This window comes from Scheffersomyces spartinae (assembly GCF_019049425.1).
Source record: "Scheffersomyces spartinae strain ARV_011 chromosome Unknown scaffold_21, whole genome shotgun sequence".
Lineage (NCBI taxonomy): Eukaryota > Fungi > Ascomycota > Pichiomycetes > Serinales > Debaryomycetaceae > Lizanozyma > Lizanozyma spartinae.
In genome coordinates, this window is record NW_025065068.1 from 17051 (window position 1) to 42858 (window position 25808).

General features: G+C 37.6%; 11 protein-coding genes across 11 annotated transcripts; 9 read left to right on the forward strand and 2 right to left on the reverse strand.

Moving 5' to 3' along the window:
* Positions 1-13: 13 nt before the first annotated feature.
* COQ2 (4-hydroxybenzoate octaprenyltransferase) lies at positions 14-1174 on the reverse strand (the record flags this gene model as incomplete). The annotated part of the gene is made up of 1 exon (XM_043193303.1): positions 14-1174. The coding sequence occupies one exon, from the start codon at positions 1172-1174 to the stop codon at positions 14-16; it is 1161 nt and encodes a 386-aa protein (XP_043047490.1).
* Positions 1175-2343: 1169 nt separating this feature from the next.
* On the reverse strand, positions 2344-4374 carry BPL1 (biotin--[acetyl-CoA-carboxylase] ligase; the record flags this gene model as incomplete). The annotated part of the gene is made up of 1 exon (XM_043193304.1): positions 2344-4374. One exon carries the CDS (start codon positions 4372-4374, stop codon positions 2344-2346), a length of 2031 nt encoding a protein of 676 aa, XP_043047491.1.
* A 273-nt stretch (positions 4375-4647) lies between these two features.
* Positions 4648-5640, forward strand: KQ657_002547 (uncharacterized protein; the record flags this gene model as incomplete). Its single annotated transcript, XM_043193305.1, has 1 exon — positions 4648-5640. The coding sequence occupies one exon, from the start codon at positions 4648-4650 to the stop codon at positions 5638-5640; it is 993 nt and encodes a 330-aa protein (XP_043047492.1).
* Positions 5641-5712: 72 nt separating this feature from the next.
* Positions 5713-7336, forward strand: KQ657_002548 (uncharacterized protein; the record flags this gene model as incomplete). The annotated part of the gene is made up of 2 exons (XM_043193306.1): positions 5713-5717; positions 5896-7336. 2 exons carry the CDS (start codon positions 5713-5715, stop codon positions 7334-7336), a joined length of 1446 nt encoding a protein of 481 aa, XP_043047493.1.
* Positions 7337-7813: 477 nt separating this feature from the next.
* Positions 7814-8216, forward strand: KQ657_002549 (uncharacterized protein; the record flags this gene model as incomplete). Its single annotated transcript, XM_043193307.1, has 2 exons — positions 7814-7818; positions 7895-8216. The coding sequence occupies 2 exons, from the start codon at positions 7814-7816 to the stop codon at positions 8214-8216; spliced, it is 327 nt and encodes a 108-aa protein (XP_043047494.1).
* A 3933-nt stretch (positions 8217-12149) lies between these two features.
* On the forward strand, positions 12150-13142 carry GRE2_4 (methylglyoxal reductase (NADPH-dependent) gre2; the record flags this gene model as incomplete). The annotated part of the gene is made up of 1 exon (XM_043193308.1): positions 12150-13142. One exon carries the CDS (start codon positions 12150-12152, stop codon positions 13140-13142), a length of 993 nt encoding a protein of 330 aa, XP_043047495.1.
* A 1522-nt stretch (positions 13143-14664) lies between these two features.
* LTV1 (Ltv1p) lies at positions 14665-16038 on the forward strand (the record flags this gene model as incomplete). Its single annotated transcript, XM_043193309.1, has 1 exon — positions 14665-16038. The coding sequence occupies one exon, from the start codon at positions 14665-14667 to the stop codon at positions 16036-16038; it is 1374 nt and encodes a 457-aa protein (XP_043047496.1).
* Positions 16039-16516: 478 nt separating this feature from the next.
* CKA1 (casein kinase 2 catalytic subunit) lies at positions 16517-17500 on the forward strand (the record flags this gene model as incomplete). Its single annotated transcript, XM_043193310.1, has 1 exon — positions 16517-17500. One exon carries the CDS (start codon positions 16517-16519, stop codon positions 17498-17500), a length of 984 nt encoding a protein of 327 aa, XP_043047497.1.
* Positions 17501-18301: 801 nt separating this feature from the next.
* RPO21 (DNA-directed RNA polymerase II subunit RPB1) lies at positions 18302-23503 on the forward strand (the record flags this gene model as incomplete). The annotated part of the gene is made up of 2 exons (XM_043193311.1): positions 18302-18308; positions 18384-23503. 2 exons carry the CDS (start codon positions 18302-18304, stop codon positions 23501-23503), a joined length of 5127 nt encoding a protein of 1708 aa, XP_043047498.1.
* A 58-nt stretch (positions 23504-23561) lies between these two features.
* On the forward strand, positions 23562-24607 carry POP3 (Pop3p; the record flags this gene model as incomplete). Its single annotated transcript, XM_043193312.1, has 2 exons — positions 23562-23569; positions 23818-24607. 2 exons carry the CDS (start codon positions 23562-23564, stop codon positions 24605-24607), a joined length of 798 nt encoding a protein of 265 aa, XP_043047499.1.
* A 219-nt stretch (positions 24608-24826) lies between these two features.
* On the forward strand, positions 24827-25807 carry RFC4 (replication factor C subunit 4; the record flags this gene model as incomplete). Its single annotated transcript, XM_043193313.1, has 1 exon — positions 24827-25807. The coding sequence occupies one exon, from the start codon at positions 24827-24829 to the stop codon at positions 25805-25807; it is 981 nt and encodes a 326-aa protein (XP_043047500.1).
* Between the last annotated feature and the right edge of the window lies 1 nt (position 25808).

Genomic DNA, 25808 nt, shown 5'->3' on the forward strand with positions numbered 1-25808 from the left:
ATGGTGGTACTATTTACAAGTAGCCCAAGAGTTGCATGATATAGTCAACAACGATACCGAACCATAAGATGTATCCAGTACGGATATTATCATTGAAGAACTTCCAACAATCGTCTGGGTTATCAAGGTTTACCTTTCTAAGTTTGAGGAACATTCTGGTCATCCCATACGCACCAAAGATAAAAAACCCTGGTCCCATATGGTTCATGATACCAGCAAATCCATACAATGAAGATTGAACAGCAGTCATACCATAGATGATAGATCTCGACTTGTCTTGCCATTTCAAAGCGGTGGACTTAATGCCAGCTTTGATATCATACAATTTGTCTTGATGGGCATAAACTGTATCGTACGACATTGACCAGAAGAATTTGGTGAGGAAAAGAGGCACAGCCACCCAAAGATCCAATGGGGCATGCACTGCTGGAAACCCCAATAAACACCCCCAACTGAAGGTAATAGATAACATGATTTGAGGGTAGTAGGTGAATCTTTTGAACAAAGGGTAAGAGAAGACGAAAGGAAGTGATAAAGCACCCAAATAAAAGCATTCAAACGGAAGAGAAAGCAAAACTGCCAATCCAGCAAAGCATTCTGCAGCTAAAAATGTAACTGCTTGACCCACAGAGACTCTTCCACTGGTAATAGGACGTTCCATTGTTCTTGCAACTTGGTTATCCAAATCTCTATCCCAAATATCGTTGATGGTACAACCGGCTCCACGCATTATGACTGCTCCAATGGTGAATAACCCTATGGCAGATAAAGTTGTGGTTAAGGGAGCGTGAATAGAATATGCAGCCATGGTTATACCCCATAATGAAGGTATCAATAGTAAATGAGTTCCTCCAGGTTTCTCTAGACGCATCAATTCAGCATAGGGGATCCATTTCGTAGGTAAAACTCGATATAATGGGGTATTCTGGATCAATGTCTCCCTAGCTATTCTTGCAGCTTCCAATTCCTCAGGTTTAAATTTGGATCGGGCCATCTCTAATGAAGTCATTGGCTTGGTATTAGACCTAGACTTAGAAGGAGGAGATGCAATTGGTTGTTCCTTTTGTGAGGAGAACCGGACCGAAGTAGTGCTCAACCATTTGGTACCCAAACTCGTTCGTCTCCAAATAGGTGCTGCTTTCAAAGCACCTCTAATTGGGGGTAATATGAACATCTCTATTGAAGAAGGAAAGGTTCAGTTGTCGTACCATTCGATTGGATCGCTTGAAAAATAGTGCCATTTCCTATTTGGGACGAGACACTATGCAGGAGATATATAAACAAGCAACGGTAAATGTATGGATACTTCTAAAGAACTATACATAGGGAGGGGTAAGCCATAGAGCGATACTTTGTAGCAATGGTGACATCGTGGCTTGAGCTGAGTTTGTTAGCTCCTTTCGAGTGGCACGAACCATACCCTGCTCTCGTGTTATTTGTTGCGTGAAATGGAATACTTTGAGCCTGCTCTATATGTTTCTTGACACGGGGTGCTTTAAGTCTCAACTAAGGAATATATGGGGAATTCTTTAACCTCTGAAGTTACTTAACAATTGGTTCAATAATCAATAAAAACACAAGAGAGTATGGTCAACAGAATAATCTTCAAACCGTTTAGGATACCATTGTTGAATGAAATCTTTGATACATTCATATTTACTCCCCATCAAAAACTTCATACTCAGCACTGACATTATGGGCAGTGGAGCGAATCAATTGGTGATCATTAATCAAACTCTGAAGCTCACTATATGCGGAGTTCCCTTCCTGATACAGCTGTCGTATATAGGTAAATATCTGTCGGCACATTGGACATAGTCCTTTAGACGCTTTTTGCTCAAGCCATTTGTGAATGCAATGCAAATGGAAGTTGTGTTGGCAGCCTTGACCGAGAACAACAGGACATTTATCGCCAGGGATAAGGCAATTGGGACAGGTACCATCGAAAGCCACACGACAAATCCCACACAATTCATCGGCCTCTTGTGTTTGATCTCGGAGTTCATTCTCACCGTGAAGCTGCCAATGCCAGGTAGAAACGCCTTGCCACAGACGTATCTTTACTTTCATGAGTCTGAGTTATACTGTATTTACTTCTAACGGAAGCCGTTAGCCTAGTTGGGTTCGTTGGAGAAACTATTATTCCGACGACGGAAGAATGACGTACTTACTGGTTTTGTTTTAGTGTATGACAAACTGAGTTTGATTTTGTGGTTCGCTTTTGTGTTCACGCTCGGTTGCTACTACCGTATTTGGATGTTGGTGATAACTATAACTATGAACAGAATTGAATTGGGCCAAGTACATATTAGTGGCGTTGATGTGAAGGGTGGCTCCATAGCTTTATTTCTTGGAATATACTAAGCCTTTGAAAATATCAAATGAGTTGCCATCAGGTTGAAGTTCCAACCTTTGGTTATTACTGATATCGTGTGCAACCAACATTCCATAATCTGGGGTAATACCTTTGATGATACATTTGCGGCTGTTATGAGCATCATCCTGGACCACGACAATTTGATCGGAATGGAACCATCTCTTATAGTACAAAGGCAAGAACGGTCTCAACCCCGATCTGGCGAAAACCTCATAAAAACTGTCCATTGTGAATACCAACTTGGCTAACAATGATTCATGATCATAAGGAGGTAAACTTGGAAGACCTGAATGAGCTCTAATCTCATTTAACTTGGCTAACACAAGGTTCAACGATGTGGTAGGAGCTTCATTGGAAACATTGACTCCTCCTCCCCATACAAGATGGAATTGCTTATTCACATATAATGATTTGATAAGGGCACCCAGAATCTTAACCCAACGTTGCTCGTCTCCATCAACAGTATCACTGGTATTCTGACCATCTTCTATACTATTGAAATACTCGGGTTTCATCACAAATAAGTCATTGGGCCACTTAATTCGGATAGGAATGTCTTCGTATCCAACCCCACTACCAGAATCAGTACTTCCAAAGCCTAAGATCAGCTCTATGAGTGCAAGTCCACACAAATATTGCAATGTGACAACGGAAGATGATTGTCTTTCGTCAGCAGGAATCTTGAATAAGATGGAAGTGGCCATAACACCTTTTGGATTAACCCACACGTTTCCTCCACGACCTTTACCTGCCACTTGAACAGATGCAGTTAAAGTGAAACCGTGAGGTAAGTTTTCTAAGAACGTCTGGTTGCTATCCATTAAGGTGTTTGTTGAAGTAACCACTTCACCATAACCAAGCAAGGACCCCACCTTGATGTTCTGACCTCCTAATGAAGCTAAGACATGGAAATATTTGTCCAAGTTGAAATATGGAGTCAATCTATCATCAGGAAGACCACCTTTATCGTAGATCTTCACACTGACATCAGTTAAATCCGCAGGATCATTAGAGTCATCAAGCATGCTATCATCAGAAGCTTCATTATATATATGGAAAGTATTGGTAAAGTCTTCAAAAACAGAGTTCTTTGCATTATCGACAAATTCCACCTTATCTTGAATGGATTTATATAAGGAATGGGATCTTTCTGGAGCTAGTGGTGATACAATATGAATCGGAGTTAAACCTGGTATCCCCGCCTCTAAATTTTCATTGATTTTAAGTCCAAGTTTTTCTAACAATCCTTTCAAAAATAAAGTACTTTCCAATTCCTGGTCTTTTAACTCACTTATAATGCTTTTGAAGACCTTTTCGGTTTCAGCAGCTTTCAATAATGAAGCTGAAAACTCAGGATGTGTTCCTGTTAGCAAAGCTTTCCCCTTTCCAACTTGACACAAGATAATGGCCGCGTTATCAGGACTCTCTACATCCAAGACATCAGTGTATCTTGCCAAAACCTCAACATTGGGGAAGGATGAAGCATCAACAAAAGTTGCCCCACCATTATAATAATTCTTGACAAATTCACCGGGGAAAGAAGAAACTAACGCTTTGTTCACCGCCAACTTAGGAGCCTTGGCTCCTTCGTGAGATTCATATACAAACCCTTTGAAGGCGCAGCCTCTAGCTACACCGGGGAAAAAGCCCAATTCTCGTGGTCCACTGACTTCCATAAGAGGATTTCCAACTTCAAATTCACATCTAGATGATCCAAAGTACCCTCCAGCACAGAACCCAATGTATTTACCACCTTTCCTAACAAATTGGTTAATTTTTTTTATTCCTTCACCTCGTAAAGCTTCACAATATGGTAGATCAGCACCTCCTGGCATCACCAAACAAGATGATTTCGTTTGCCATGGATCGTTGATCAAGGCGGCCTCGGAAATAGTCACGACCGCATAATGTGGCGAGAGTTGTAACCGTAAAGTCTCAAGACAATGCTTGACTGATTCCTTGGTGGTACCTGGACCTGAATACACAAGAACGTTCATTTGAAGAAATTGGCTGTGACTCTGACTCTACCTCCGGCGCTGTCTTTCTGATTTAGGCGCCGTATCTCTGAGCTTGTTGACAAAGACAGTGATAATTGACAGATGAAAGCTAACGTTAGTTGAACTATGGGTTGGTTCAGATTAAGCTTTGAATTTTGTTGGAAAGTAGTGCAATGTCCTAAATGAATCATTGGAGTCATCGATCATTGTTGACTCAAATAACTATGAAATGAAAAACCACTTTCTTTACTGAGTCATCATATACATTGAATCATGCTTCGTCAGGCATCAGGACCGGAAACTACCTTAGACCCGAAGCCCGGGTTTGTAGTGAAGACAAAGGTGTTAGGGTCGAGGACTCTCACTTCAGGGACCAAGGCATTCATAAACGTATGTCATGATCCTCAAGTTCCACTTCCTTCGGTTGAGTTTGATCCTGCTGTGGTGTTCCCACTAATTATGGAGAATCAATGGGAGATTCCTCTTGTTGTTTCTGCCGAAAAACAATCAGTAGATAAGAAGGGAGTCCCAGCAGTTGTCTACGATTGTTGCATGAACCTGCAAAGCTTCCAATGGGCTCAAGTGAATAAGGATTTACGGCTTATTCTTATTGAATGGTGCATTGAAGCGGTGGAGCTTCTTTACGACATGGAATTGGAGAGAGCGTACACGACACCCAAGATGTTGAACAAGGGAGAATTGTCAAAGACCATTATAGCCAGTGAAGACATGGACAGTGGTGATCTTAAGTCTCAGCTTGAAGAGCTTCAACGCAATGAGACTTTGGGATTAATAGAAGAGATTAAGTTTAATTCCGATGATGCAGATTGTGATTTACCTCTTCCAGATTTAAGAAATATCAACAATGATCCTCAGAAGCGACCTTTAATAGAAGAAATATCTACACCACGGACTATGAAAAAGGAAGAACATAAAGCTACAAAGCCAATTGCCACTGCTACGTCTGTACGTCAAAAGTACGATTTTTCAGTTACTTTTCTGAAAATAGAAAGTCCATCTTCCGGAGAAACCCTTGAAGTGGCCGTTTTATGTCCTCAGCTTACTTCAGATGCAGTATTGGTCTCATATAATCCTGCTAGCCGTTCAATTGTTATTCACAATCGTTCAGGAGACTTTTACTTTGTTAATACAGAAGACAAACTGAAAGATATACTTGAAATACCCTTACCTCCAATTTCCCGTACACCCACAAATATCCGAAGCGTATTTGAAGGTCATCCTTCAAGACTTCGAATATTCCTTTGAATAGCATTTCTATATGCTGCAACGACTCTTAATTTGGAAGTGGAATTACCATAATTTTTTTAGACCATGACGATGAGGTTGTGGTATATGGTCTCGCAATCCACTTCCTAATTGGGACGGGGCGCGCTAGCGGCGATCATCCCAATCGGGAACTAATAAAAAGTGAACTCAAACTTTCAAAGAGCCATTCTTAAATACCAACTATTCCTTTTAAAACTCTAAGGAAGAAACAGAAAAACCCATTATAGAATCCAGAATAATCATGATTGGGGACGAGGAGATCCTCATCGGAGCTACGGACCATGTTTCGTATGCCACCATCGAACAGGAACAAGATACTTCTGTGGCCAATACTAAGGGTGAGATCCACTTCATAATCAAGTCTTCATTTCCCTTAGTGGTGACGTTCTTATTGCAATACTTAGTTTCAGTTTTATCAGTGTTTGCAGCTGGTCGAATTGGTTCTAAGGAATTGGCTGCCGTATCTTTAGCCATTACTACTTTCAATATCACTGGATTGGCTATCTATCAAGGTATGGCTACAAGTTTGGATGCCTTGTGTTCTCAAGCATTTGGGGCAGGAATGCCTCATAAGGTTGGGTTATATTTCCAACGGTGTTCTGCCATTATGCTCGTTATAACCTTGGTTCTATTGGTTCCAATATGGTGGTTCTCATGTCCTATTATATATACCTTGGTTGGTGATAAGGAATTGGCTATGATGTGCCAAACTTATTTACGTATCCTTACCTTTGGAGCTCCAGGCTTACTCTTTTTTGAAACAGGAAAGAGATTCTTACAAGCTCAACATATCTTTGATGCTACCACGTATATTCTTTTAGCAGTGGCTCCAATTAACTTCATTTTGAATTGGCTCTTGGTTTGGCACCCCGCCTACGGTTTAGGATTCATTGGTGCACCAATTACTCTTGTAATTGTCTATTGGCTCATGCCATTAATGATCTTGGGTTATGTTTGCTTTATTGACGGTAAGAAGTGCTGGAATGGGTTCGAACGTACAGCCTTAACTAATTGGGGTCCAATGTTAGAATTAGCTCTTCCTGGGGTCATAATGGTGGAAGCAGAATATTTAGCCTTTGAAGTCTTGACAATTCTTGCTGCTAAATTTGGTACCGACTCTTTGGCTGCTCAATCTATTGCTTCAAGTGTTGGTGCACTTGTTTTCCAATTGCCATTTGCATTTGCTGTGACAATCACCACCCGTATTGGACACTATGTTGGTCGTAAAGATGGTAAAAGTGCTGCTAAAGTTACCAAGATTGCCCTTGCATGCACTAGTGCCATCTCCATGTTTGATTTCCTGGTGGTATTCTTCTTCAGACACATTTGGAGTAGAGTTTTCACCAAAGATAAGAATGTCACTGCCATTTCTGATGTAATCTTGATTCTAGTGGCTATTAATCAACTTGCTGATGGTCTTAATGTGGCTGGTTCTGGATTATTAAGAGGTCAAGGAAGACAAAAAATGGGTTCAGTGCTTAACATGATTTCTTATTATGTAATATCGTTGCCACTTGGGTTCTTTCTAGCATTCCATGTGAACTTGGGTCTTAAGGGGTTGTGGTATGGTCTTATGTCTGGTGTATTCTTCCTTTCACTTTCTCAGTTGGCGATGGTACTTACCACAAACTGGGACAGTGTCATCATTGAATCTCTCCGTAGACATGATCATTGAGGAGCATCATGGTGATAGGGATTGGTCATGTGTAATTTGTAAACAGATAGCGTTAAGATGGAATCGCTAAACTACTTAGATAAATACAGGAATAGTAAACTATATGCAGTACGATAAGAAATTATTATATACAGGTTTGATAATATCATAATGAGCTAGTTGTGAGAGTGCGAGTCCGTTGGCTGAGTAGAGAATTTGAATAAAAATATACATTATTCTATTGACTAAAACCCATACACGTATAAAGAACCTTGAATAGCATGTCATGGGCTGCCACTAGGTATTCATCGAATGAAAGCCATTGAGTTGGTTCTAATCACGTGACCGTTAATATCTCAGGGGGTGATAGTAACTACATACAGTCCTAAAGCAAACAAGAAACAGAGGGTTATATCTAAAATTGGGACTGAAGTATAAAGAGTGCTACTTCCAATAGTATTATAATATATGGAAAATGACTTACATCGACTCCGACAAATGGCGTATTGATCTTATCTGTTCGCAAATGAAATTCTTGTCACATCACGGGAAATTAAAATGCTTTTCTAAGCTCGAAAGAGGGTATCCCGGTTATTACTGGGGCGTAGGCAAGAACAAGAAGAAATCGCCTAAGAAGAAGGAGACACTTCCAAGTCAACCATATGACAGCGTAATACTGGATCTCAATAAACAAATAAAGGAAGTAAACAAGAAGATCCAGGGCGAGTTCAAAAAAACTGGTGTTAAATTGGATGACAATCATCCTTTGATAGTAAAGCAGAAGGAACTACTTACTGCAAAGGCAGCCAGACGGGAAGAAATAAATAAAAAGACGAACGATAACGAGAGACAGGAAGGCAAAGAATTGGACGAATGGATTCTCGTTAAAAACGATATTTAAGGAAGTTAGTATATGACAATTGTAGATATTGCGTGTTGAATACTTAATATTATAAGCTCAAATAAATGCAATATTATATTCAGATTTCACATAGATTGTAAGTATAAATCAATGTTATCAGGTATCGCGAAGATTTAGGGCAATAATTAATGTTGGAAGAAAGTACTGAGTCATGCACGTAATCTATGGTTATCTTTATACAATTTAAAGCTAACTTCAAAACTTGTGGGCATTGTGATCTTAGTGATATTGTTCATCTCTTCATATTCCTCCTATTTTAAATTCCCAATCAGATGCACTTTCCCAGCTAAGGATCATTACGATGAAGTTCCTTTGGAGTTTGCTGCAAATATAGTTGGCAGCATCATCACAATAGTGAAACATCAAAGTCACAGTGTGATATACGATCCTAGTAGAACTCAGAAATATATGCTGGAACCTCATCAACTACATCAGCCACTGGAGCTATCTATGTACCCGTAACAAACCAAATAATTAAATCACATTCGGCCAACAACAATGACTTAATTACTTACCGCGTAAAAGCGGTACGAGAATGCGCTTATAATGATCTATTGAATAAAATAGAAAATTTAATTGATGATTATACTTTTCAAGAAATTAAAAACAAATTAAATGAAAAGAAGAAACAACAGCTTTTTAATTGTGCTCCTGTAAAACAATGCAAAGAAATACGTAAAAGTGGTGATAAATTTAAAACAACTGCTTGTTGTGATGGAAGTGTTGGGCCCATTTTAAAAAGATAAAGAATTATATAAAAAATATAAACCAGAATCAACTGATCAAATGAAAATATGCAACTATTCTATCATATATAATGAAAATAACAATAGTATTGCTAAATCTATTGAATCAAGTATTAGCTAATGTATTTGCCGATCCTATAGGTTTACATTCTATTTTTTATTATTGGAAAGAGGGAATCCTGAAGGAAAAATAGATAATTATCTGATTGTAGCGATAATCTCAAAATAGAAAATTTTGTACTTTTAAAAGATGGAATTAAGTTAGATTTTACAACTGAATACAAAAAATTAGAATCATTAAATAAAATAAGTCCTGATATATACGATGGTATATTTTCTGATTTAAAAAAAATAGAAATATGAATCTTGAATATTTCCATAAAAAGTTTTTATACTATAATGTAAATGGTAATAAAATTGATAAGTTGAAAAAGAAATATAATATAGTTGAATTAAATAATAGAAATGTAGATTTCTTGAATAAGAAAAATATCGAAGGAGGTAAAACTATACTAAAGCCGGCTAAGAAGAGTTATGCAGACAAATTCAATGTAATTTATATTAAACTTAAAACAATGAACCTATATGAATTACAAACTATTAAAGATTTCATGAATAAAGTAAGAATTCCAAGAGCAGTTGTAGATTATTTAGGTTTAAAGGTGCGCTGGATACTTTAAAAATTGATAGCAAACAATTGTTAATTTAAATGATCAAGATTCTAATAATAGTTTAAAATATTAAGGATTACCGAAAAGTTTTCTATTGAATCAAGTATAGATAAATTAAACGAAATAATAGTATTTGGCAAAACAGATTTAACAAAAACTAAATTTTAAAAGTGTGGTAGCTCATTTAAAATTTATGAAAAACACATATTATTTAAATAATATAGAAAGAATTCCACCTTCTAGTTGCAAATATTAAAATTATATATTAAACATTTACATTCATATTCTGAAATATCCTCGATCTCGTTTATTTCCTCGTACATATATTTTTGGTTAGTATATCGAATAATTTAACAATTTTACGAGTTTTTAAATATTTGTTGAAAAAAGAATTATTTTGCTTGTATTCATAAAATCTAACAATACGTAAAATATTATAATGAATAAAATCAAATTGTTCAATAAATTTAGTATCAATTCTACAAGCCGTATACTTTTTATAAAAAGTAATGTAAAAATACATCAACATTATTTGTTTATAATTTAATAAATTTGATAATTCAAAATCCTCATAAAAAAATTCACGTTTATAATCATAACATATGGGTGTAGTAATAAAATTTTAAAAAATGTAAAAATTGTGTTTTCATTGACCAATTTACTGGCTTTTTCAAAATCTGCAATAAGAAATCTATAAAAACATAATTCATTATGTTTGCCTTTTGAATTAAGATACATTGCGAAATCAGAATTGTTTAAAATATCATGAAATGAATAATCGTAATTATAATTACTAATATGTTCATTCTCTAAAATTAAACTAAGTATATAACTATCAACATATATACTACCATACTCTTCAACTATACATTTTTTTCATTATCTATATCTAATGTTCTATAATCAAAATAAGGTCTTAAGGGTTCGTGGTATATTTTATTCATATCATAAATCTAATCTGCTTCTGACTATATATAAAAAGTCCACAAGGTTTGTAGCACTGTTTTTCTCCTAAGGTATTTCCTACTAGGAAGTATTTAATTTTTTCCACTTTTTTTATATTTTTATCTATATTATTTTTATAAAGAAATCTAAATTATGTTTATATATTTTAATTTATAATTTTAAATACATGATTTATTCTTGTGTTTGATGTTTAGCTCAGTTTTCTGTAAGTTGAACGTTTATTTATATATAATCCAATTATTACAATTTTATTAAATGTTTTATTTTATATTTATTTTGCATTCATTTAGAAAGAGGTATAATTTAAATGAATATTTACCTCTAAGACAACAAAATGAATAGTATACTTATACACTTTCTTTTTTTTTATTCGATTTTAGTTGATTCTCTAAAATGGAGTAATATTATATTTGTTAGTTTAATTTGATCCACATATTGATATGAACTAAGTAATGATCCCCGGTACTCAAAAATAATTAATTCGTCTAACGCTTAAACTGATATGTCTCAAACTGTATTTCTATTTAACTAAATTCCTCTAAATTAGATTAAATAAATTTAGGAGTTTTATAGTAAAATTTCTTTCCAAATATATACATTGAAAGATAGATTTATCTTTTAATGTGTTTTCTAATAACATTAGAACCGCATTAGCAGTGGAATCCTTAATCACAAGTGAAATATTGTATTCAATAAAAACTTCTAAAATTATACTTGCTAAATCTTAAGTCAACATATAACGCGTTATATTTCAATATATTTCAGTATAGCTATGTTCCATCACTGAAAAACTATACTGTTTAATATTTTCTATATTATAGGGAACAAGCATAAACTTTAAATGGTTTATACTTTTTCTCGTTAGAAAAAGAAGCCTCAGGATTTATAGAAACAAATTTAGACAAACATATATCAATATTTACAGAATTATCAAGAGAATTAACAGCTGCATCTACATTTTCAAAAATATCATTATTAGAATAATCCTCAAATTTCCTAAACTTCGAATCAAGAATATATTTTTCTAATATATAATTGTCAATGTCCTTTATCCTACGTAAAGATAATATATTAAATCTATTGATTAAATCATCGAATCTACGTGGGAGTGGCTCACCAAAAAATGGAATATCAGGTTTCGTCAAAGGAGTCCACCATAATGAAGTATGACAATACTTGATACTGTATTTGGTTGGTCTTTAACACTATAAAGGATATACGAAAAAGGAACGTTTGGTCTAACCAACTGAAAGTCGTCCAAGATCACGTTACTATATAATATTTGCCAAGAAGTACGCCTTTGCGATCCGTGGAAATCTAACGATTCTGACCAACGAAACAACCTCACTTTCGGATTAAGCGTGACCCGATGACAAATGTAGTCGGATATGCTACCAAATACGGTTGGGTGCAAAAGGTTACGTGCAGAAACAATTCAAGTGCTAACACAACATGTGGCTGGAAATATGACTATATAAAGCGAAGTGTTGTAGCTGTTGCAATTATCAATTAAAGCAATACAAGAGATAATGGTCGAATCTACTGCTTTGGTTACTGGGGCCAACGGTTTCATCGGTCAGGCTTTGACCTACCAATTGCTTCAGGATGGTTATAAGGTTATTGGACAAGTACGTTCGACTGAAAAGGGCAAACAATTGAGTGCATTGGTTGATGATACCAGCTTCTCATACGTAGTCGTCCCAACCTTAGAACAAAAGGGTGCCTTCGATAAAGTTTTGGAGGAAAACCATCAGATTGAAACCATTTTTCACATTGCGTCTCCCGTAACCAAGTTCAAAGATGACATTGAATCAAAGATGCTTATTCCAGCCATTGAAGGTACTAAGAATATCTTGAAATCAATAACGGATAAGGCACCTCAGCTCAAACACTTTGTCTACACTTCATCTAGTATCGCTCAACTTAACTATGGAGCTGATGCTATTGCTGATGAAGATTCGTGGTCTGATATTACCTACGAAGAATCCAAAGTTAATGGGTTCACAGGCTACGCTGGCTCAAAGAAGTTTGCTGAGAAAGAAGTATGGAAGTTCCGCAACGAACAGAAACCGTCGTTTACTATCACAACCATATTACCATCACTTGTTTTTGGACCCCAAGCTTATGAAGGAAGCATATTCCACCTGACTTCCTCTGCTTCCGTATTTGAGAGTGCTATCAAATCCAAGACCAAAGAAGAAATGGAAGCTGCATTGGCATTTCCATACGTCATCGATATAAGGGACGTGGTCAAAGCACATATATTTGCAGCCGAAAACGAACAAGCTGATGGGAAGAGACTTTCGCTATCCAATGGTGTGGTTAACGCTGACACTATCTTAAAGATTTTGAACGACAACTTCCCCGAGAAGACAACGTTAAAGGCTAACGACCCTGCCAAACCTGCACCTATTAACCTTTTTAATAGTCAGCGCACCCAGGCTTTATTGGGACCATTTATTAGCCCAGAAAAGACTGTTATCGACACTATCGAGCAGTTAATTAAAAATAAGAGATTTTAGCTGTACAAGTTTACAGCTTAGGGTTTTACTGATTTGAAGCAAGTTTCGAAGATAGAAATGAATAGAATATACTTTGAAGTCACCAGCCGTTTCTTATAATAGCACCATTGACAACACCCTCACAAATATTGTTTCATATCTTTGAACAAGAGCCCCGTTCAATGATTCCCTAATCAACTTCTAGAACCAATATAATACCCTTTTAGTAGGGAATTGGAGGTGTAGTACTATCAGATAAGGGGTTCGCAGCTTTCACAAGTGTAGGGGCATAATGGGACATCCCTAAGCAAGAAAAAGATGAAAATATGTAACTCTATCTCTCTAGAATATAAAATTCATTTATCAAAAGTGGAATTATATTGCTTTAAATTCGTAGCCAGTAACCCGTGACATTAATTTCGCAACCAGTAGTTTGGTCAAGGGCCCCCAAAATGGGTTCATGACAAAATAGTGAGGCGTATTAATACATTTTGACTTTATTCTCAGTAATTTTAGGGCTATAGTTGACTATTTAAAAGCAAATTGTCTAATTGTACCCTGCAGCGTGTTTTGTGATGATCATAGTTTTATCCATAGTAATTTACCAATTCAACGCATGTGCATATGACATTGCAATGACAAGGGGAATTGCATTCTTAGCAATAATATCAAAGAAGATGCGTCGCCAGACTGATAGTGTTAAGAGAACAAGACGAATATTAACTCGAATATAACACTTGGGTGTTTTGGATTAACAAGACCAAGTTAAAACTTAATATATTGAGAAAACACCTCTGGCAATGTTGAACCAGGGGTAAAAAAGTTAAATGGTATATTTTATGGTCTTTGCATCATCATTATCATGTCATGCTTATTCAGAAGTTTTAAAATATTTCAAGATGTGTCATGTGTACTTTCAAATGCACCAAATGGAATCAAAGGAGCGACAAGAATGAATTGCAAGAACCAAAGATACATATATAGAGTTATGGGATTCGTTTAAGCCAAGGAATGTACGATGCCTCCGCAAAAGTCATCTGACCCAATAATTACGGAATTGAATAGACAATCGCGTGAACTGACGAAGAGGATTTAAAATGAGGGTGCTGCATTAGGAAGACTGGAATGGTATACTTTGAACTCCGGAAATGGCCATAGTAAGGACAAAAACACTTACTCAGTACTACTTGTTCAGTACTTAGGTAGTGTAAAAAGTCAGGGAATAGTAAACTGCAAAATCTAGTAAGCTATTCAGTTTCTTCATTGTAATTCACTATTACTTATCAGATGCAATATAACTTATCTTGTGATAGTCAATGTAGCTGAACTCTGTTGAACCGAAGTATTCTTGAATTTTCAACTAACTCATAGATAACAGTTATTGACAAGTTGGTCAGTGTCATGACCTACGGTACTGAAAAAACATCCGCGCTACCACAACAAACCCTAACACCAAACTAATCTCATCTCATCTCATTAAAACTATCTATGGCTAGCATTAATCTCTCCGCTCTAGCTCACTATCTCAAACACTCATAAAATTATGGCCAGAAGAAAGTTTGATAAGAAAACGGCCAAAACATTTTCTGTGGTTCACAGAGCTCATGATGACGCCAAGTTCTTTGACGACGAAGCCTCGTCCCATGTGCTTGTGGAGGTACCACTGAAGAAAAAACCCTATTTACCAGATGGACCCTTAAAGACCATGGCATACACTGCTGAGGACGTTTCCAAGCAACTTGGAGATGCTGATATACGAGAAAACGAAGGGGAGGCTGCTAAATATGGGATTTACTACGATGACTCCAAATATGATTATATGCAACATTTGAAGCCCATTGGAAACTCCGATGGGGTCTTCATAGCTGCTAAAGATGACAAGGAGAAGAAGAATAATAAGAAGGAACTTGACATTGAAAAGTTATTTGGAGATCAATTGCCCTCCAAGGAGAAGCGTAAAGTATCTCAGAATCCATATGAAAACATACCGAAGGAGTTGCAAGGTTTGAACCCTGACATGGATCCAAGATTGAGAGAAGTCTTGGAGGCTCTTGAAGATGAAGAGTATTTAGAAGAAGCTGAGGCAGTTGATGATGATGATCTTTTCAACAACTTGTTGCAATCTGGTGAAGTTGAGGATGAAGATGACTTTTATTATGGTTCTGATGCCGATCAATACTATGATGACGAGTACGATGAATGGGACATGGATAATTACCAGGAAGAATACGATGAAAAGTACGATTCAGACAAATATGAAGAGGCAGAGAACCCTTATAATGAAGGCGAGGCACCCGAAGATATTGTAACCAATGCTAAGGTCAACACTAATTGGGAGAAGAGTTTCAATATATTCCATCAGAAGACTAAGAACCAGGACAACGAATGGGATTCTGATAATGAGTTTGACGACGATAGTGAAGGTCAAGAAGAACAAGAAGAAGGCGACGATGTATTGGGTAGTCTACCTTCTATTGCCCATAAGCGAGTCAGTAAGACCAAGTTAAGAAAGAAGAAGGGAGCAATGACAGATACCTCTGCGTTCTCTATGTCTTCCTCAGCCACATACCGTACAGAGGGATTAGCACTTCTAGACGATCGCTATGAGCAATTGGTAAGAAGAATGAATAAAGATGACATTATAGAAGAGAACAAAGAATACCAACCATTTGATATGCAGAATGAAAGATCGGACTTTGAAGGTTTAGTCGATGACTTCCTTGACAACTACGAGTTGGAGCGTGGAGGAAGAAAGTTGGTCAAGAAGAATGAAGAGTTAAAGAGAATGCAAGAGTCTGCAGATTCTGTTTCAAAGAGTAAGACTGCTGCTGCCAGAAGAAAGAAAAAAGAAGCTGCTGCCAATGCCAATGATCCAATGAAGAGCCTCGGCAAGTCTCTCGGATCTCTTAAGTTCTAACATTGGATTATTTACATATATAAACCTTGATGTAGTGTGCTGCACCTAGTTCGATCCTTGGGCGTGACGAACCTGCATATATCAAATCAACAGGACAAATTTTTTTTTTTTCAAAGGCAAAAGTTTAAACCAAAACTTCAATCAAAATCAACAGACTCATAAAACTAGTTGACTGAACCCTTCCCTATAGGTTTAAATAAGTCAAAATAGAAGATCATCGTATAATAGCTGTTAGGGGGATCATACTGGTGGTTTTTTTTTTCGCGTTTTTCTACGTATCATATTAGCCATAGTACAAAGTGAAAAAGACACCCTGACATCAATCACCAATCGCTGTGTCCAGTTGTGGAGAAGTATAGCGTTCTTAGTTTCCCTTGGTATCATCTCCAGTGTGTTATTGTCCCTCTTTTATACTCCCTTGAGTAGTGAACCACACCTGTCGAAGAAAGCCCCCAACACCAACACCAATACCAACACCATGGCTAGAACTTCATATGTTTCTAAAGTTTATGCTGATGTGTTAGCATCCAAACCAGTTGAATATTGGGACTATGAGAACTTAAATATTAAATGGAATTCCCAAGAAAATTACGAAATCATTAAAAAGATTGGTCGGGGAAAATATTCCGAAGTGTTTTTAGGTATAGATTTAACTAAAGGTGCTAACTGTGTGATTAAAGTATTAAAACCCGTGAAACGGAAGAAAATCAAGAGAGAAATATCCATTATTAGGAACTTAGTTGGTGGACCTAATATTATTGGTTTGATTGATATTGTTAGAGAACCCCAACTGAAGACTCCTGGGTTCATTTTTGAGCATGTAAACAATTTGGACTTCAGACAATTGTATCCAATGTTCACCGATACTGACATCCGATTCTATATGTATGAGTTGTTGAAAGCACTAGATTACTCCCATTCTATGGGGATCATGCATCGTGATGTGAAGCCTCATAACGTTATGATAGACCATAGTAAAAAGAGTCTTAGACTTATTGATTGGGGGTTGGCTGAATATTATCATCCTGGAACAGAATATAATGTAAGAGTGGCTTCCAGGTATTTCAAGGGTCCAGAATTATTGGTTGATTTTAGATTATATGATTACCTGCTTGATTTATGGTCTCTTGGATGTATGTTGGCTTCTATGGTTTTTAAGAAGGAACCATTTTTCCATGGTAAGTCTAATACTGATCAATTGGTACAGATTGTCCGTATTCTAGGCTCCGATGACTTGCAGACTTATTTGAAGAAGTATAATTTGACTCTTTCATCTGAATATGATGATTTGGGATACTATAACAGAAGACCGTGGAAACGGTTTGTGAACGATGCCAACAAACATCTTGTGTCTGAAGAGTTTCTTGATTTAATTGATAAATTGTTGCGATATGATCACCAGGAACGTCTAACAGCTAAGGAAGCTATGGCTCATGCTTACTTTGATCCTGTGAGACCATAATATATAATTAGATGTACATATATAAATGCAAAACTCATAAAAGGGTATATAAAATATTTGAGAGTTAGTAAGATTCACTCATAATAGGATGAGTTACATCGTATAATTTGGTTGCAAACATTTTAGTTATTTTTACAATTCTACCTGCAAGTGATGCAGATACACAGTCATTGCATATATGTGGGTTAGAGTTACGTCTATCTACAGATAGAAAATTCTTATATTCGGATAAACGCAGAACCTTGTCACCGTTCAGGATATACCACACACAATATTATACTTGAATTAGTTGCATTAGTTGCATTGGTTGCATTACGTATCTATTATCTCAACGATTATATACTGGTTATATTCAACAATGCGTGACAAAATGTACGCGCGCTCAGCGTAAATTAGATACCATGACAACCTACACCTTCTAAAATTTTTCGCTCGCCACTTTCAACGTCAACATAAAGAACTACTACCCCAGGCACCAGTAGCATCAGTAGCTATCGGCAGCATAGAGATCACGGACGCAACTCTCAGGCCAAGGAAGGTTAGATCAATAAGCCGAGGAGATCGATTGTGTGATAGATTGAACACTAAACTGTTTGTGGAAGAGTCATTAAAAAGATTTTGTTGTTAGCACTCATTGATTTGATTGCCACTGTGAAAAGTATTGAATTCAACGCCAAACTCGTGTTCCATTGACCCGTATCCAGTGCTTGTTTAATTTACGGTTATTTTGTTGTGAAATTGGGATTAACTGATAAAGACTATTATTATTACTGTTATTGTTATTATTAATATTTTTGTTCTATGAGTCGTCAGTTCCCTTATTCCAGTGCCCCACTCCGGTCTGTTAAGGAGGTCCAATTTGGTTTGTTGTCACCCGAAGAAGTTCGGGCGATCTCAGTGGCCAAAATTGAGTATCCCGAAACCATGGACCAAACTACCAAGAAACCCAGAGACGGAGGGTTGAACGATCCTCGATTAGGTTCTATCGATAGAAATTTCAAATGTCAAACTTGTAGTGAAGACATGGCTGAATGTCCTGGACATTTTGGTCATATTGAATTGGCTAAACCGGTTTTCCATATTGGGTTCATTGCTAAGATTAAAAAAGTCTGTGAATGTGTTTGTATGCATTGTGGTAAGTTACTTTTAGATGAAACCAATCCAGCCATGGCTCAAGCCATTAGAATCAGAGATCCTAAAAAGAGATTCAACGCTGTGTGGAACTTGTGTAAAACCAAAATGATTTGTGAAGCTGATGTTATAGATGAAGATAATAGTAACACCTCGGATAATAAACCTACAAGAGGTGGGTGTGGTCATACTCAACCAACTGTTAGAAGAGATGGATTGAAATTATGGGGGACTTGGAAACAAAATAAAACGTTTGAAGAAAATGAACAACCTGAACGTCGTCTTTTAACACCTTCTGAAATCTTGAGCGTTTTTAAACACATTAGTTCTGTTGATTGTCTTAGATTAGGGTTCAATGAAGATTACGCAAGACCTGAATGGATGTTAATCACCGTTTTACCTGTGCCTCCACCTCCAGTTAGACCTTCCATTGCTTTCAATGATACGGCTAGAGGAGAGGATGATTTGACTTTCAAATTGGCCGATGTCTTGAAGGCAAATATAAATGTTCAAAGATTAGAAATGGATGGTTCTCCTCAACATGTTATCAGTGAGTTTGAAGCTTTGTTGCAATTCCATGTTGCAACTTATATGGATAATGATATTGCTGGTCAACCACAAGCCCTTCAAAAGACTGGTCGTCCCATCAAGTCTATTAGAGCCAGATTGAAGGGTAAAGATGGAAGAATTAGAGGGAATTTGATGGGTAAGCGTGTGGATTTCTCTGCTCGTACTGTCATTTCCGGTGATCCAAATTTGGATTTAGATCAAGTTGGTGTTCCTATTTCTATTGCCAGAACATTATCGTATCCAGAAATTGTAACTCCTTACAATATTCATAGATTGACAGAATACGTTCGTAATGGTCCTAATGAACATCCCGGTGCCAAATATGTCATCAGAGATACTGGTGATCGTATTGATTTGAGATATAATAAAAGAGCAGGTGACATTGCTTTGCAATATGGTTGGAGAGTCGAACGTCATCTTATGGATGATGACCCGGTTTTATTCAATCGTCAACCTTCATTACATAAAATGTCTATGATGGCTCATAGAGTCAAAGTCATGCCGTATTCCACATTTAGATTGAATCTTTCTGTCACATCTCCGTATAATGCCGATTTCGATGGTGATGAAATGAACTTGCACGTTCCACAATCCCCCGAAACCAGATCTGAATTGTCCCAGATTTGTGCTGTTCCATTACAAATTATTTCTCCACAGTCTAATAAGCCTGTTATGGGTATTGTGCAAGATACTTTGTGTGGTATTAGGAAAATGACATTAAGAGACATCTTTATTGAATATGATCAAGTTATGAACATGCTTTATTGGATTCCTAATTGGGATGGTGTTATCCCCCCTCCCGCGGTCATGAAGCCTAAGCAATTGTGGACCGGAAAGCAATTATTATCTATGGCCATTCCAAAGGGTATTCATTTGCAAAGATTTGATGACGGAAGAGATTTATCAAGTCCGAAGGATAAGGGGATGCTTATTGTAGATGGTGAAATCATGTTTGGTGTTGTTGATAAGAAAACAGTGGGTGCAACTGGTGGTGGGTTGATTCATACTGTTTTCAGAGAAAAGGGTCCTCAAGTTTGTGCCCAAATGTTTAGTGCCATTCAAAAAGTTGTCAACTTTTGGTTGTTACACAATGGGTTCTCTATTGGTATTGGTGACACCATTGCTGATGCCGAAACAATGAAGACAATTACCTCCACTATTAGAGAAGCAAAGGACAAGGTCCAAGAAATTATCTTGGATGCTCAACTGAATAAGTTAGAACCAGAACCTGGTATGACATTGAGAGAATCTTTTGAACATAATGTTTCCAGAGTTTTGAATCAAGCCAGAGATACAGCTGGTCGTTCTGCAGAAATGAACTTAAAGGATTTGAATAACGTGAAGCAAATGGTGACATCTGGTTCCAAGGGATCTTTCATTAATATTTCCCAAATGTCTGCTTGTGTGGGTCAACAAATTGTTGAAGGTAAGAGAATTCCTTTTGGGTTTGGTGACCGTACTTTACCACATTTCACAAAGGATGATTATTCACCTGAGTCCAAGGGTTTCGTGGAAAACTCCTATTTAAGAGGTTTAACACCCCAAGAATTCTTCTTCCACGCTATGGCTGGTAGAGAAGGTCTTATTGATACTGCAGTTAAAACGGCAGAAACAGGTTATATTCAACGTCGTATCATTAAAGCTTTGGAGGATATTATGGTCCATTATGATGGTACAACCAGAAACTCTTTAGGTGATATCATTCAATTCGTCTATGGTGAAGATGGTATGGATGGTACTCAAGTTGAAAAGCAATCCATTGATACTATTCCAGGTTCTGACCGTGCTTTTGAACGTCGGTACCGTATTGATCTTTTGGATTCTGAGAATTCTATTAATGAATCCTTATTGGAATCTGGTAAGGAAATAAGAGGTGATGTTGAATTACAAGAGGTTTTGGATGAAGAATATTCTCAATTGTTGGAGGATCGTAAGTTTTTGAGAGATGTTTGTTTCCCTAACGGTGATTACAACTGGCCGTTACCTGTTAATATTCGTCGTATTATTCAAAACTCCCAACAAATTTTCCACAGTGGTCGTATGAAGGCTTCTGATTTGAGATTGGACGAAATTGTTAATGGTGTCAAGGATTTATGTACCAAATTGCTTGTTATTCGTGGGGATACACCGTTGATCAAAGAGGCTCAAGCCAATGCTACGCTACTTTTCCAAAGTTTGTTACGTTCAAGATTGGCATCTCGTCGTGTTATCGAAGAATTTAAGTTAAACAGAACGTCTTTTGAATGGGTTATGGGAGAAATTGAAGCCCAATTCCAAAAATCCGTTGTTCACCCTGGTGAGATGGTGGGTATCGTTGCAGCTCAATCTATTGGTGAACCAGCTACTCAAATGACTTTAAACACATTCCATTATGCGGGTGTGTCATCAAAGAATGTGACATTAGGTGTTCCTCGTCTTAAGGAAATTCTTAACGTTGCTAAGAACATCAAGACTCCTGCTATGACAGTCTATTTGGAATCAGAGATTGCAGCAGACATTGAAAAGGCCAAGGTTATTCAATCTGCCATTGAGCACACAACTTTAAAGAATGTCACATCTTCATCAGAAATTTACTACGATCCAGATCCAAGAAGTACTGTTATTGAAGAGGATTATGATACAGTTGAAGCGTATTTCTCTATTCCCGATCAAAAGGTTGAAGAATCATTACAAAACCAATCTCCTTGGTTATTGCGTCTTGAATTGGATCGTGCTAAGATGTTAGATAAACAATTAACCATGTCCCAAGTTGCCAACAAGATTTTACAAAACTTTGGTGAAGATTTGTTTGTCATTTGGTCCGATGATACTGCTGATAAGTTGATTATTCGTTGTAGAGTTGTTCGTGACCCCAAGGCCATGGATGAGGATGCAGACTCTGAGGAAGATCAAATATTGAAACGTCTTGAAGCTCATATGCTTGAGTCTATTTCCTTGAGAGGTATTCCTGGTATTATAAGAGTCTTTATGATGCAACACAAGGTCAGTAGACCTGATGTAACTGGTGAATTCAAACAAGATCAAGAATGGGTGTTGGAAACTGATGGTGTTAACTTGGCGGATGTTATGGCAGTTCCAGGTGTCGATTCAAAGCGTACTTACTCCAATAATTTCATTGAAATTCTTTCAGTGTTGGGTATTGAGGCTACCAGAACTGCTTTGTTTAAAGAAATTTTGAACGTTATTGCATTTGATGGTTCTTATGTCAATTATAGACATATGGCGTTGCTTGTGGATGCAATGACCTCTCGTGGTCATTTGATGGCTATCACTCGTCACGGTATCAACAGAGCCGACACTGGAGCTTTAATGCGTTGTTCCTTCGAAGAAACTGTTGAAATCTTGTTGGAAGCTGGTGCTGCAGCTGAATTAGATGATTGTCATGGGATTTCGGAGAATGTTATTTTGGGTCAAATGGCTCCCTTGGGTACTGGTGCATTTGATGTTATGCTTGATGATAATATGTTACAAGATGCTCCCACTAATGCAGCTCTTGATTTCAATACTGAGAATGATGGTGGTGCTACTCCATACAGAGAGTACGAAATGGAAGATGATAATATACAATATGTGGAAGGTGCGGGATTCTCTCCTATCCACACTGCACCAACAGTAGATGGCTCTGGTGCTCTTACTTCTTATGGTGGTCAACCTGCTTCTCCATCTGCCACATCTCCATTCTCATATGGTGCTTCTTCACCTTCGTTTGGTGGTGCCACATCTCCTACCTATTCGCCAACATCTCCAACTTACTCACCTACTTCACCTTCTTACTCACCAACATCTCCAACTTATTCCCCAACGTCCCCATCATATTCACCAACATCACCATCCTACTCACCAACATCACCATCCTACTCACCAACGTCCCCATCATATTCACCAACATCACCATCCTACTCACCAACATCACCATCCTACTCACCAACATCACCATCCTACTCACCAACATCACCATCCTACTCACCAACATCTCCTTCATACTCACCAACATCACCATCTTATTCCCCAACATCACCATCATACTCACCTACTTCGCCTTCCTACTCACCAACGTCACCTTCCTACTCACCAACATCACCATCTTATTCACCAACATCACCATCTTACTCACCAACATCACCATCTTATTCGCCAACATCACCATCCTATTCACCTACTTCACCTTCCTACTCCCCCACTTCACCCACATACTCCCCCACGTCTCCATCATACTCCCCAACTTCACCATCGTATTCCCCCACATCTCCATCATACTCCCCATCCAGCAATAATAAGGATAAATCCAAGAGAGATGACTAATAATGAGGTTTCTCTGTTGTACGGAGAATACTGTCCTCTACAATCTACACTTCAAGTAATGGCAAGGTATTTTTTGATCTTTGCCCAATGCTTGTCTTTGTATTTATATGTATAAAAACCTTTTATAAACGATAAAAAATGAATACACTTACGACTATTAGCTAGTAGATTTCAATATGTCTATACTTCAAATCGGGTCATCGCACGACCTACTCATCCCAATTATCACCAAGTATTCTTCACTTACATATTAATTGACACATACATTTACATATGCATACATAACGCATAAATACGCATATACATATAGAAAGTTTAATGGCTAAAAAGGTTGCACATTCGCTTCGAGAATCGGAGAAGAAAACTCGTCAAGTCTTTAAACCTATTCTTGATAACCCCTACACCCAATCCACTACATGGCCCTTTGTCGATCCTAAGACTGGGGAAGATATCATAGTACTATTGGAACAACTTTTGGCACCAATAGGATCACACAAACAAATTTTAAAAGACAATGCCACGAATAATTCGTTTGTTCCACCGGAAAAACCTCAGGTTGAATCTCATGTAACACTTGGATTTAATTCCACAGTGAAGACACTCGAAAATCAAGCATCGATTACCCGGAAACGAGTGTTTGGCACCAAGGCTAAAGTAGAAAAGAGTTCAAGATTCGTAAAATACGTTTTTGTCGCAAAATATGACATCACTCCTGCAATATTACTCAATCACTTCCCCGTGTTAGCATTCACTTCTTCTCGTTCGCTTGAAGAAAGAGTCAAGTTAATCCAACTTCCCAAAGGAGCCATGGCTCGGTTATCAAAGGCCACAGGAATGGACCATTTGGGTATAGTAGGTCTAGAACATGACACTGACGCAGCTCAATCTCTATTCACAATGATCAATAATGGAATTGGTAATGTTGAAGTGCCTTGGTTAATGGGGATCTTTAGTGAGAGTAAGTCCATACCGTTTTACGACCCTTCAGTAAGGTTTTTATCAACTACAGCTCCGATTGTCAGTAAGAAGCAAGCCAAGAGACTATCGCAGGAACCTGAACAGAACAAAGAACAGAAGAAGCAGAAGATTGACAATGCTGCGTGAAAAAAATGAGTATTAATGTACGATGCTATATAATATGTAAATATATACTATATTTTACCCGCCTTAAATCCGCCTTATATCCACAAAAATTTTAAAGACTTTTTGACTTGAGAAAAAAAAGTTCTAACTATAACGCGTTAGACACCAAAATCAAAGTCTCTCTTTCTTCCATACTAATCCTCCACTCCCCCACACGTGTCCCCTATCCGCCCAAGCACCATGTCTAAGAACTTAGCCCTCTCACTTGAACTTCCATGGGTCGAGAAGTACCGTCCCCACAAGCTTGACGACGTGGTAGGCAACGAAGACACCGTAGAACGGCTTAAACTCATTGCCAAAGATGGTAACATCCCTCATATGATTATCTCCGGACTCCCGGGGATAGGAAAGACCACTAGTGTTCATTGCCTAGCCTTGGAATTGCTTGGAGCGCAATTGTATAAGAGTGCCACGTTAGAACTTAATGCGTCTGACGATAGAGGCATTGATGTTGTTCGGAATAAGATCAAGCAGTTTGCACAGACCAAAATCCAATTACCTCCGGGAAGACATAAGATAGTGATATTGGATGAAGCCGATTCGATGACTCCTGGAGCTCAACAGGCACTCAGAAGAACGATGGAGCTTTACTCCAACACCACGAGATTTGTATTTGCCTGTAACCAGCTGCTGAAGATCATTGAGCCCTTACAGCTGAGATGTGCTATTCTCAGATACACCAAGTTGAGCGATGCTCAGGTGTTGAAACGTCTTTTGGAGGTGTGTCAAGCTGAAGACGTCAAGTATAACGATAGTGGATTGGGTGCTTTGATATTCACGGCCGAAGGTGACATGAGACAAGCCATCAACAACCTACAAAGTACTGTTGCTGGGTTTGGGTTTGTTAATGACATCAATGTGTATAAGATTGTTGATCAGCCACATCCATTGGTGATTCAAAAGATCTTGAGTTGTTGCATTGCAGACAGCAACATCAACGAAGCCTTGAGCCTATTAGATTCGTTATGGTCAAAGGGTTATTCCGCCATTGACATCGTCACTCTGAGCTTCAAAGTTGCAAAGACGATCCCCAACGTTGATGAGGGTAAAAGACTTGATGTTATAAAGGAAATTGGTTACACTCACATGAGAGTTCTTGAAGGAGTGTCAACGTATTTGCAACTTTGCGGAATGCTTTCAAAGATATGCCTGCTTCAATAGA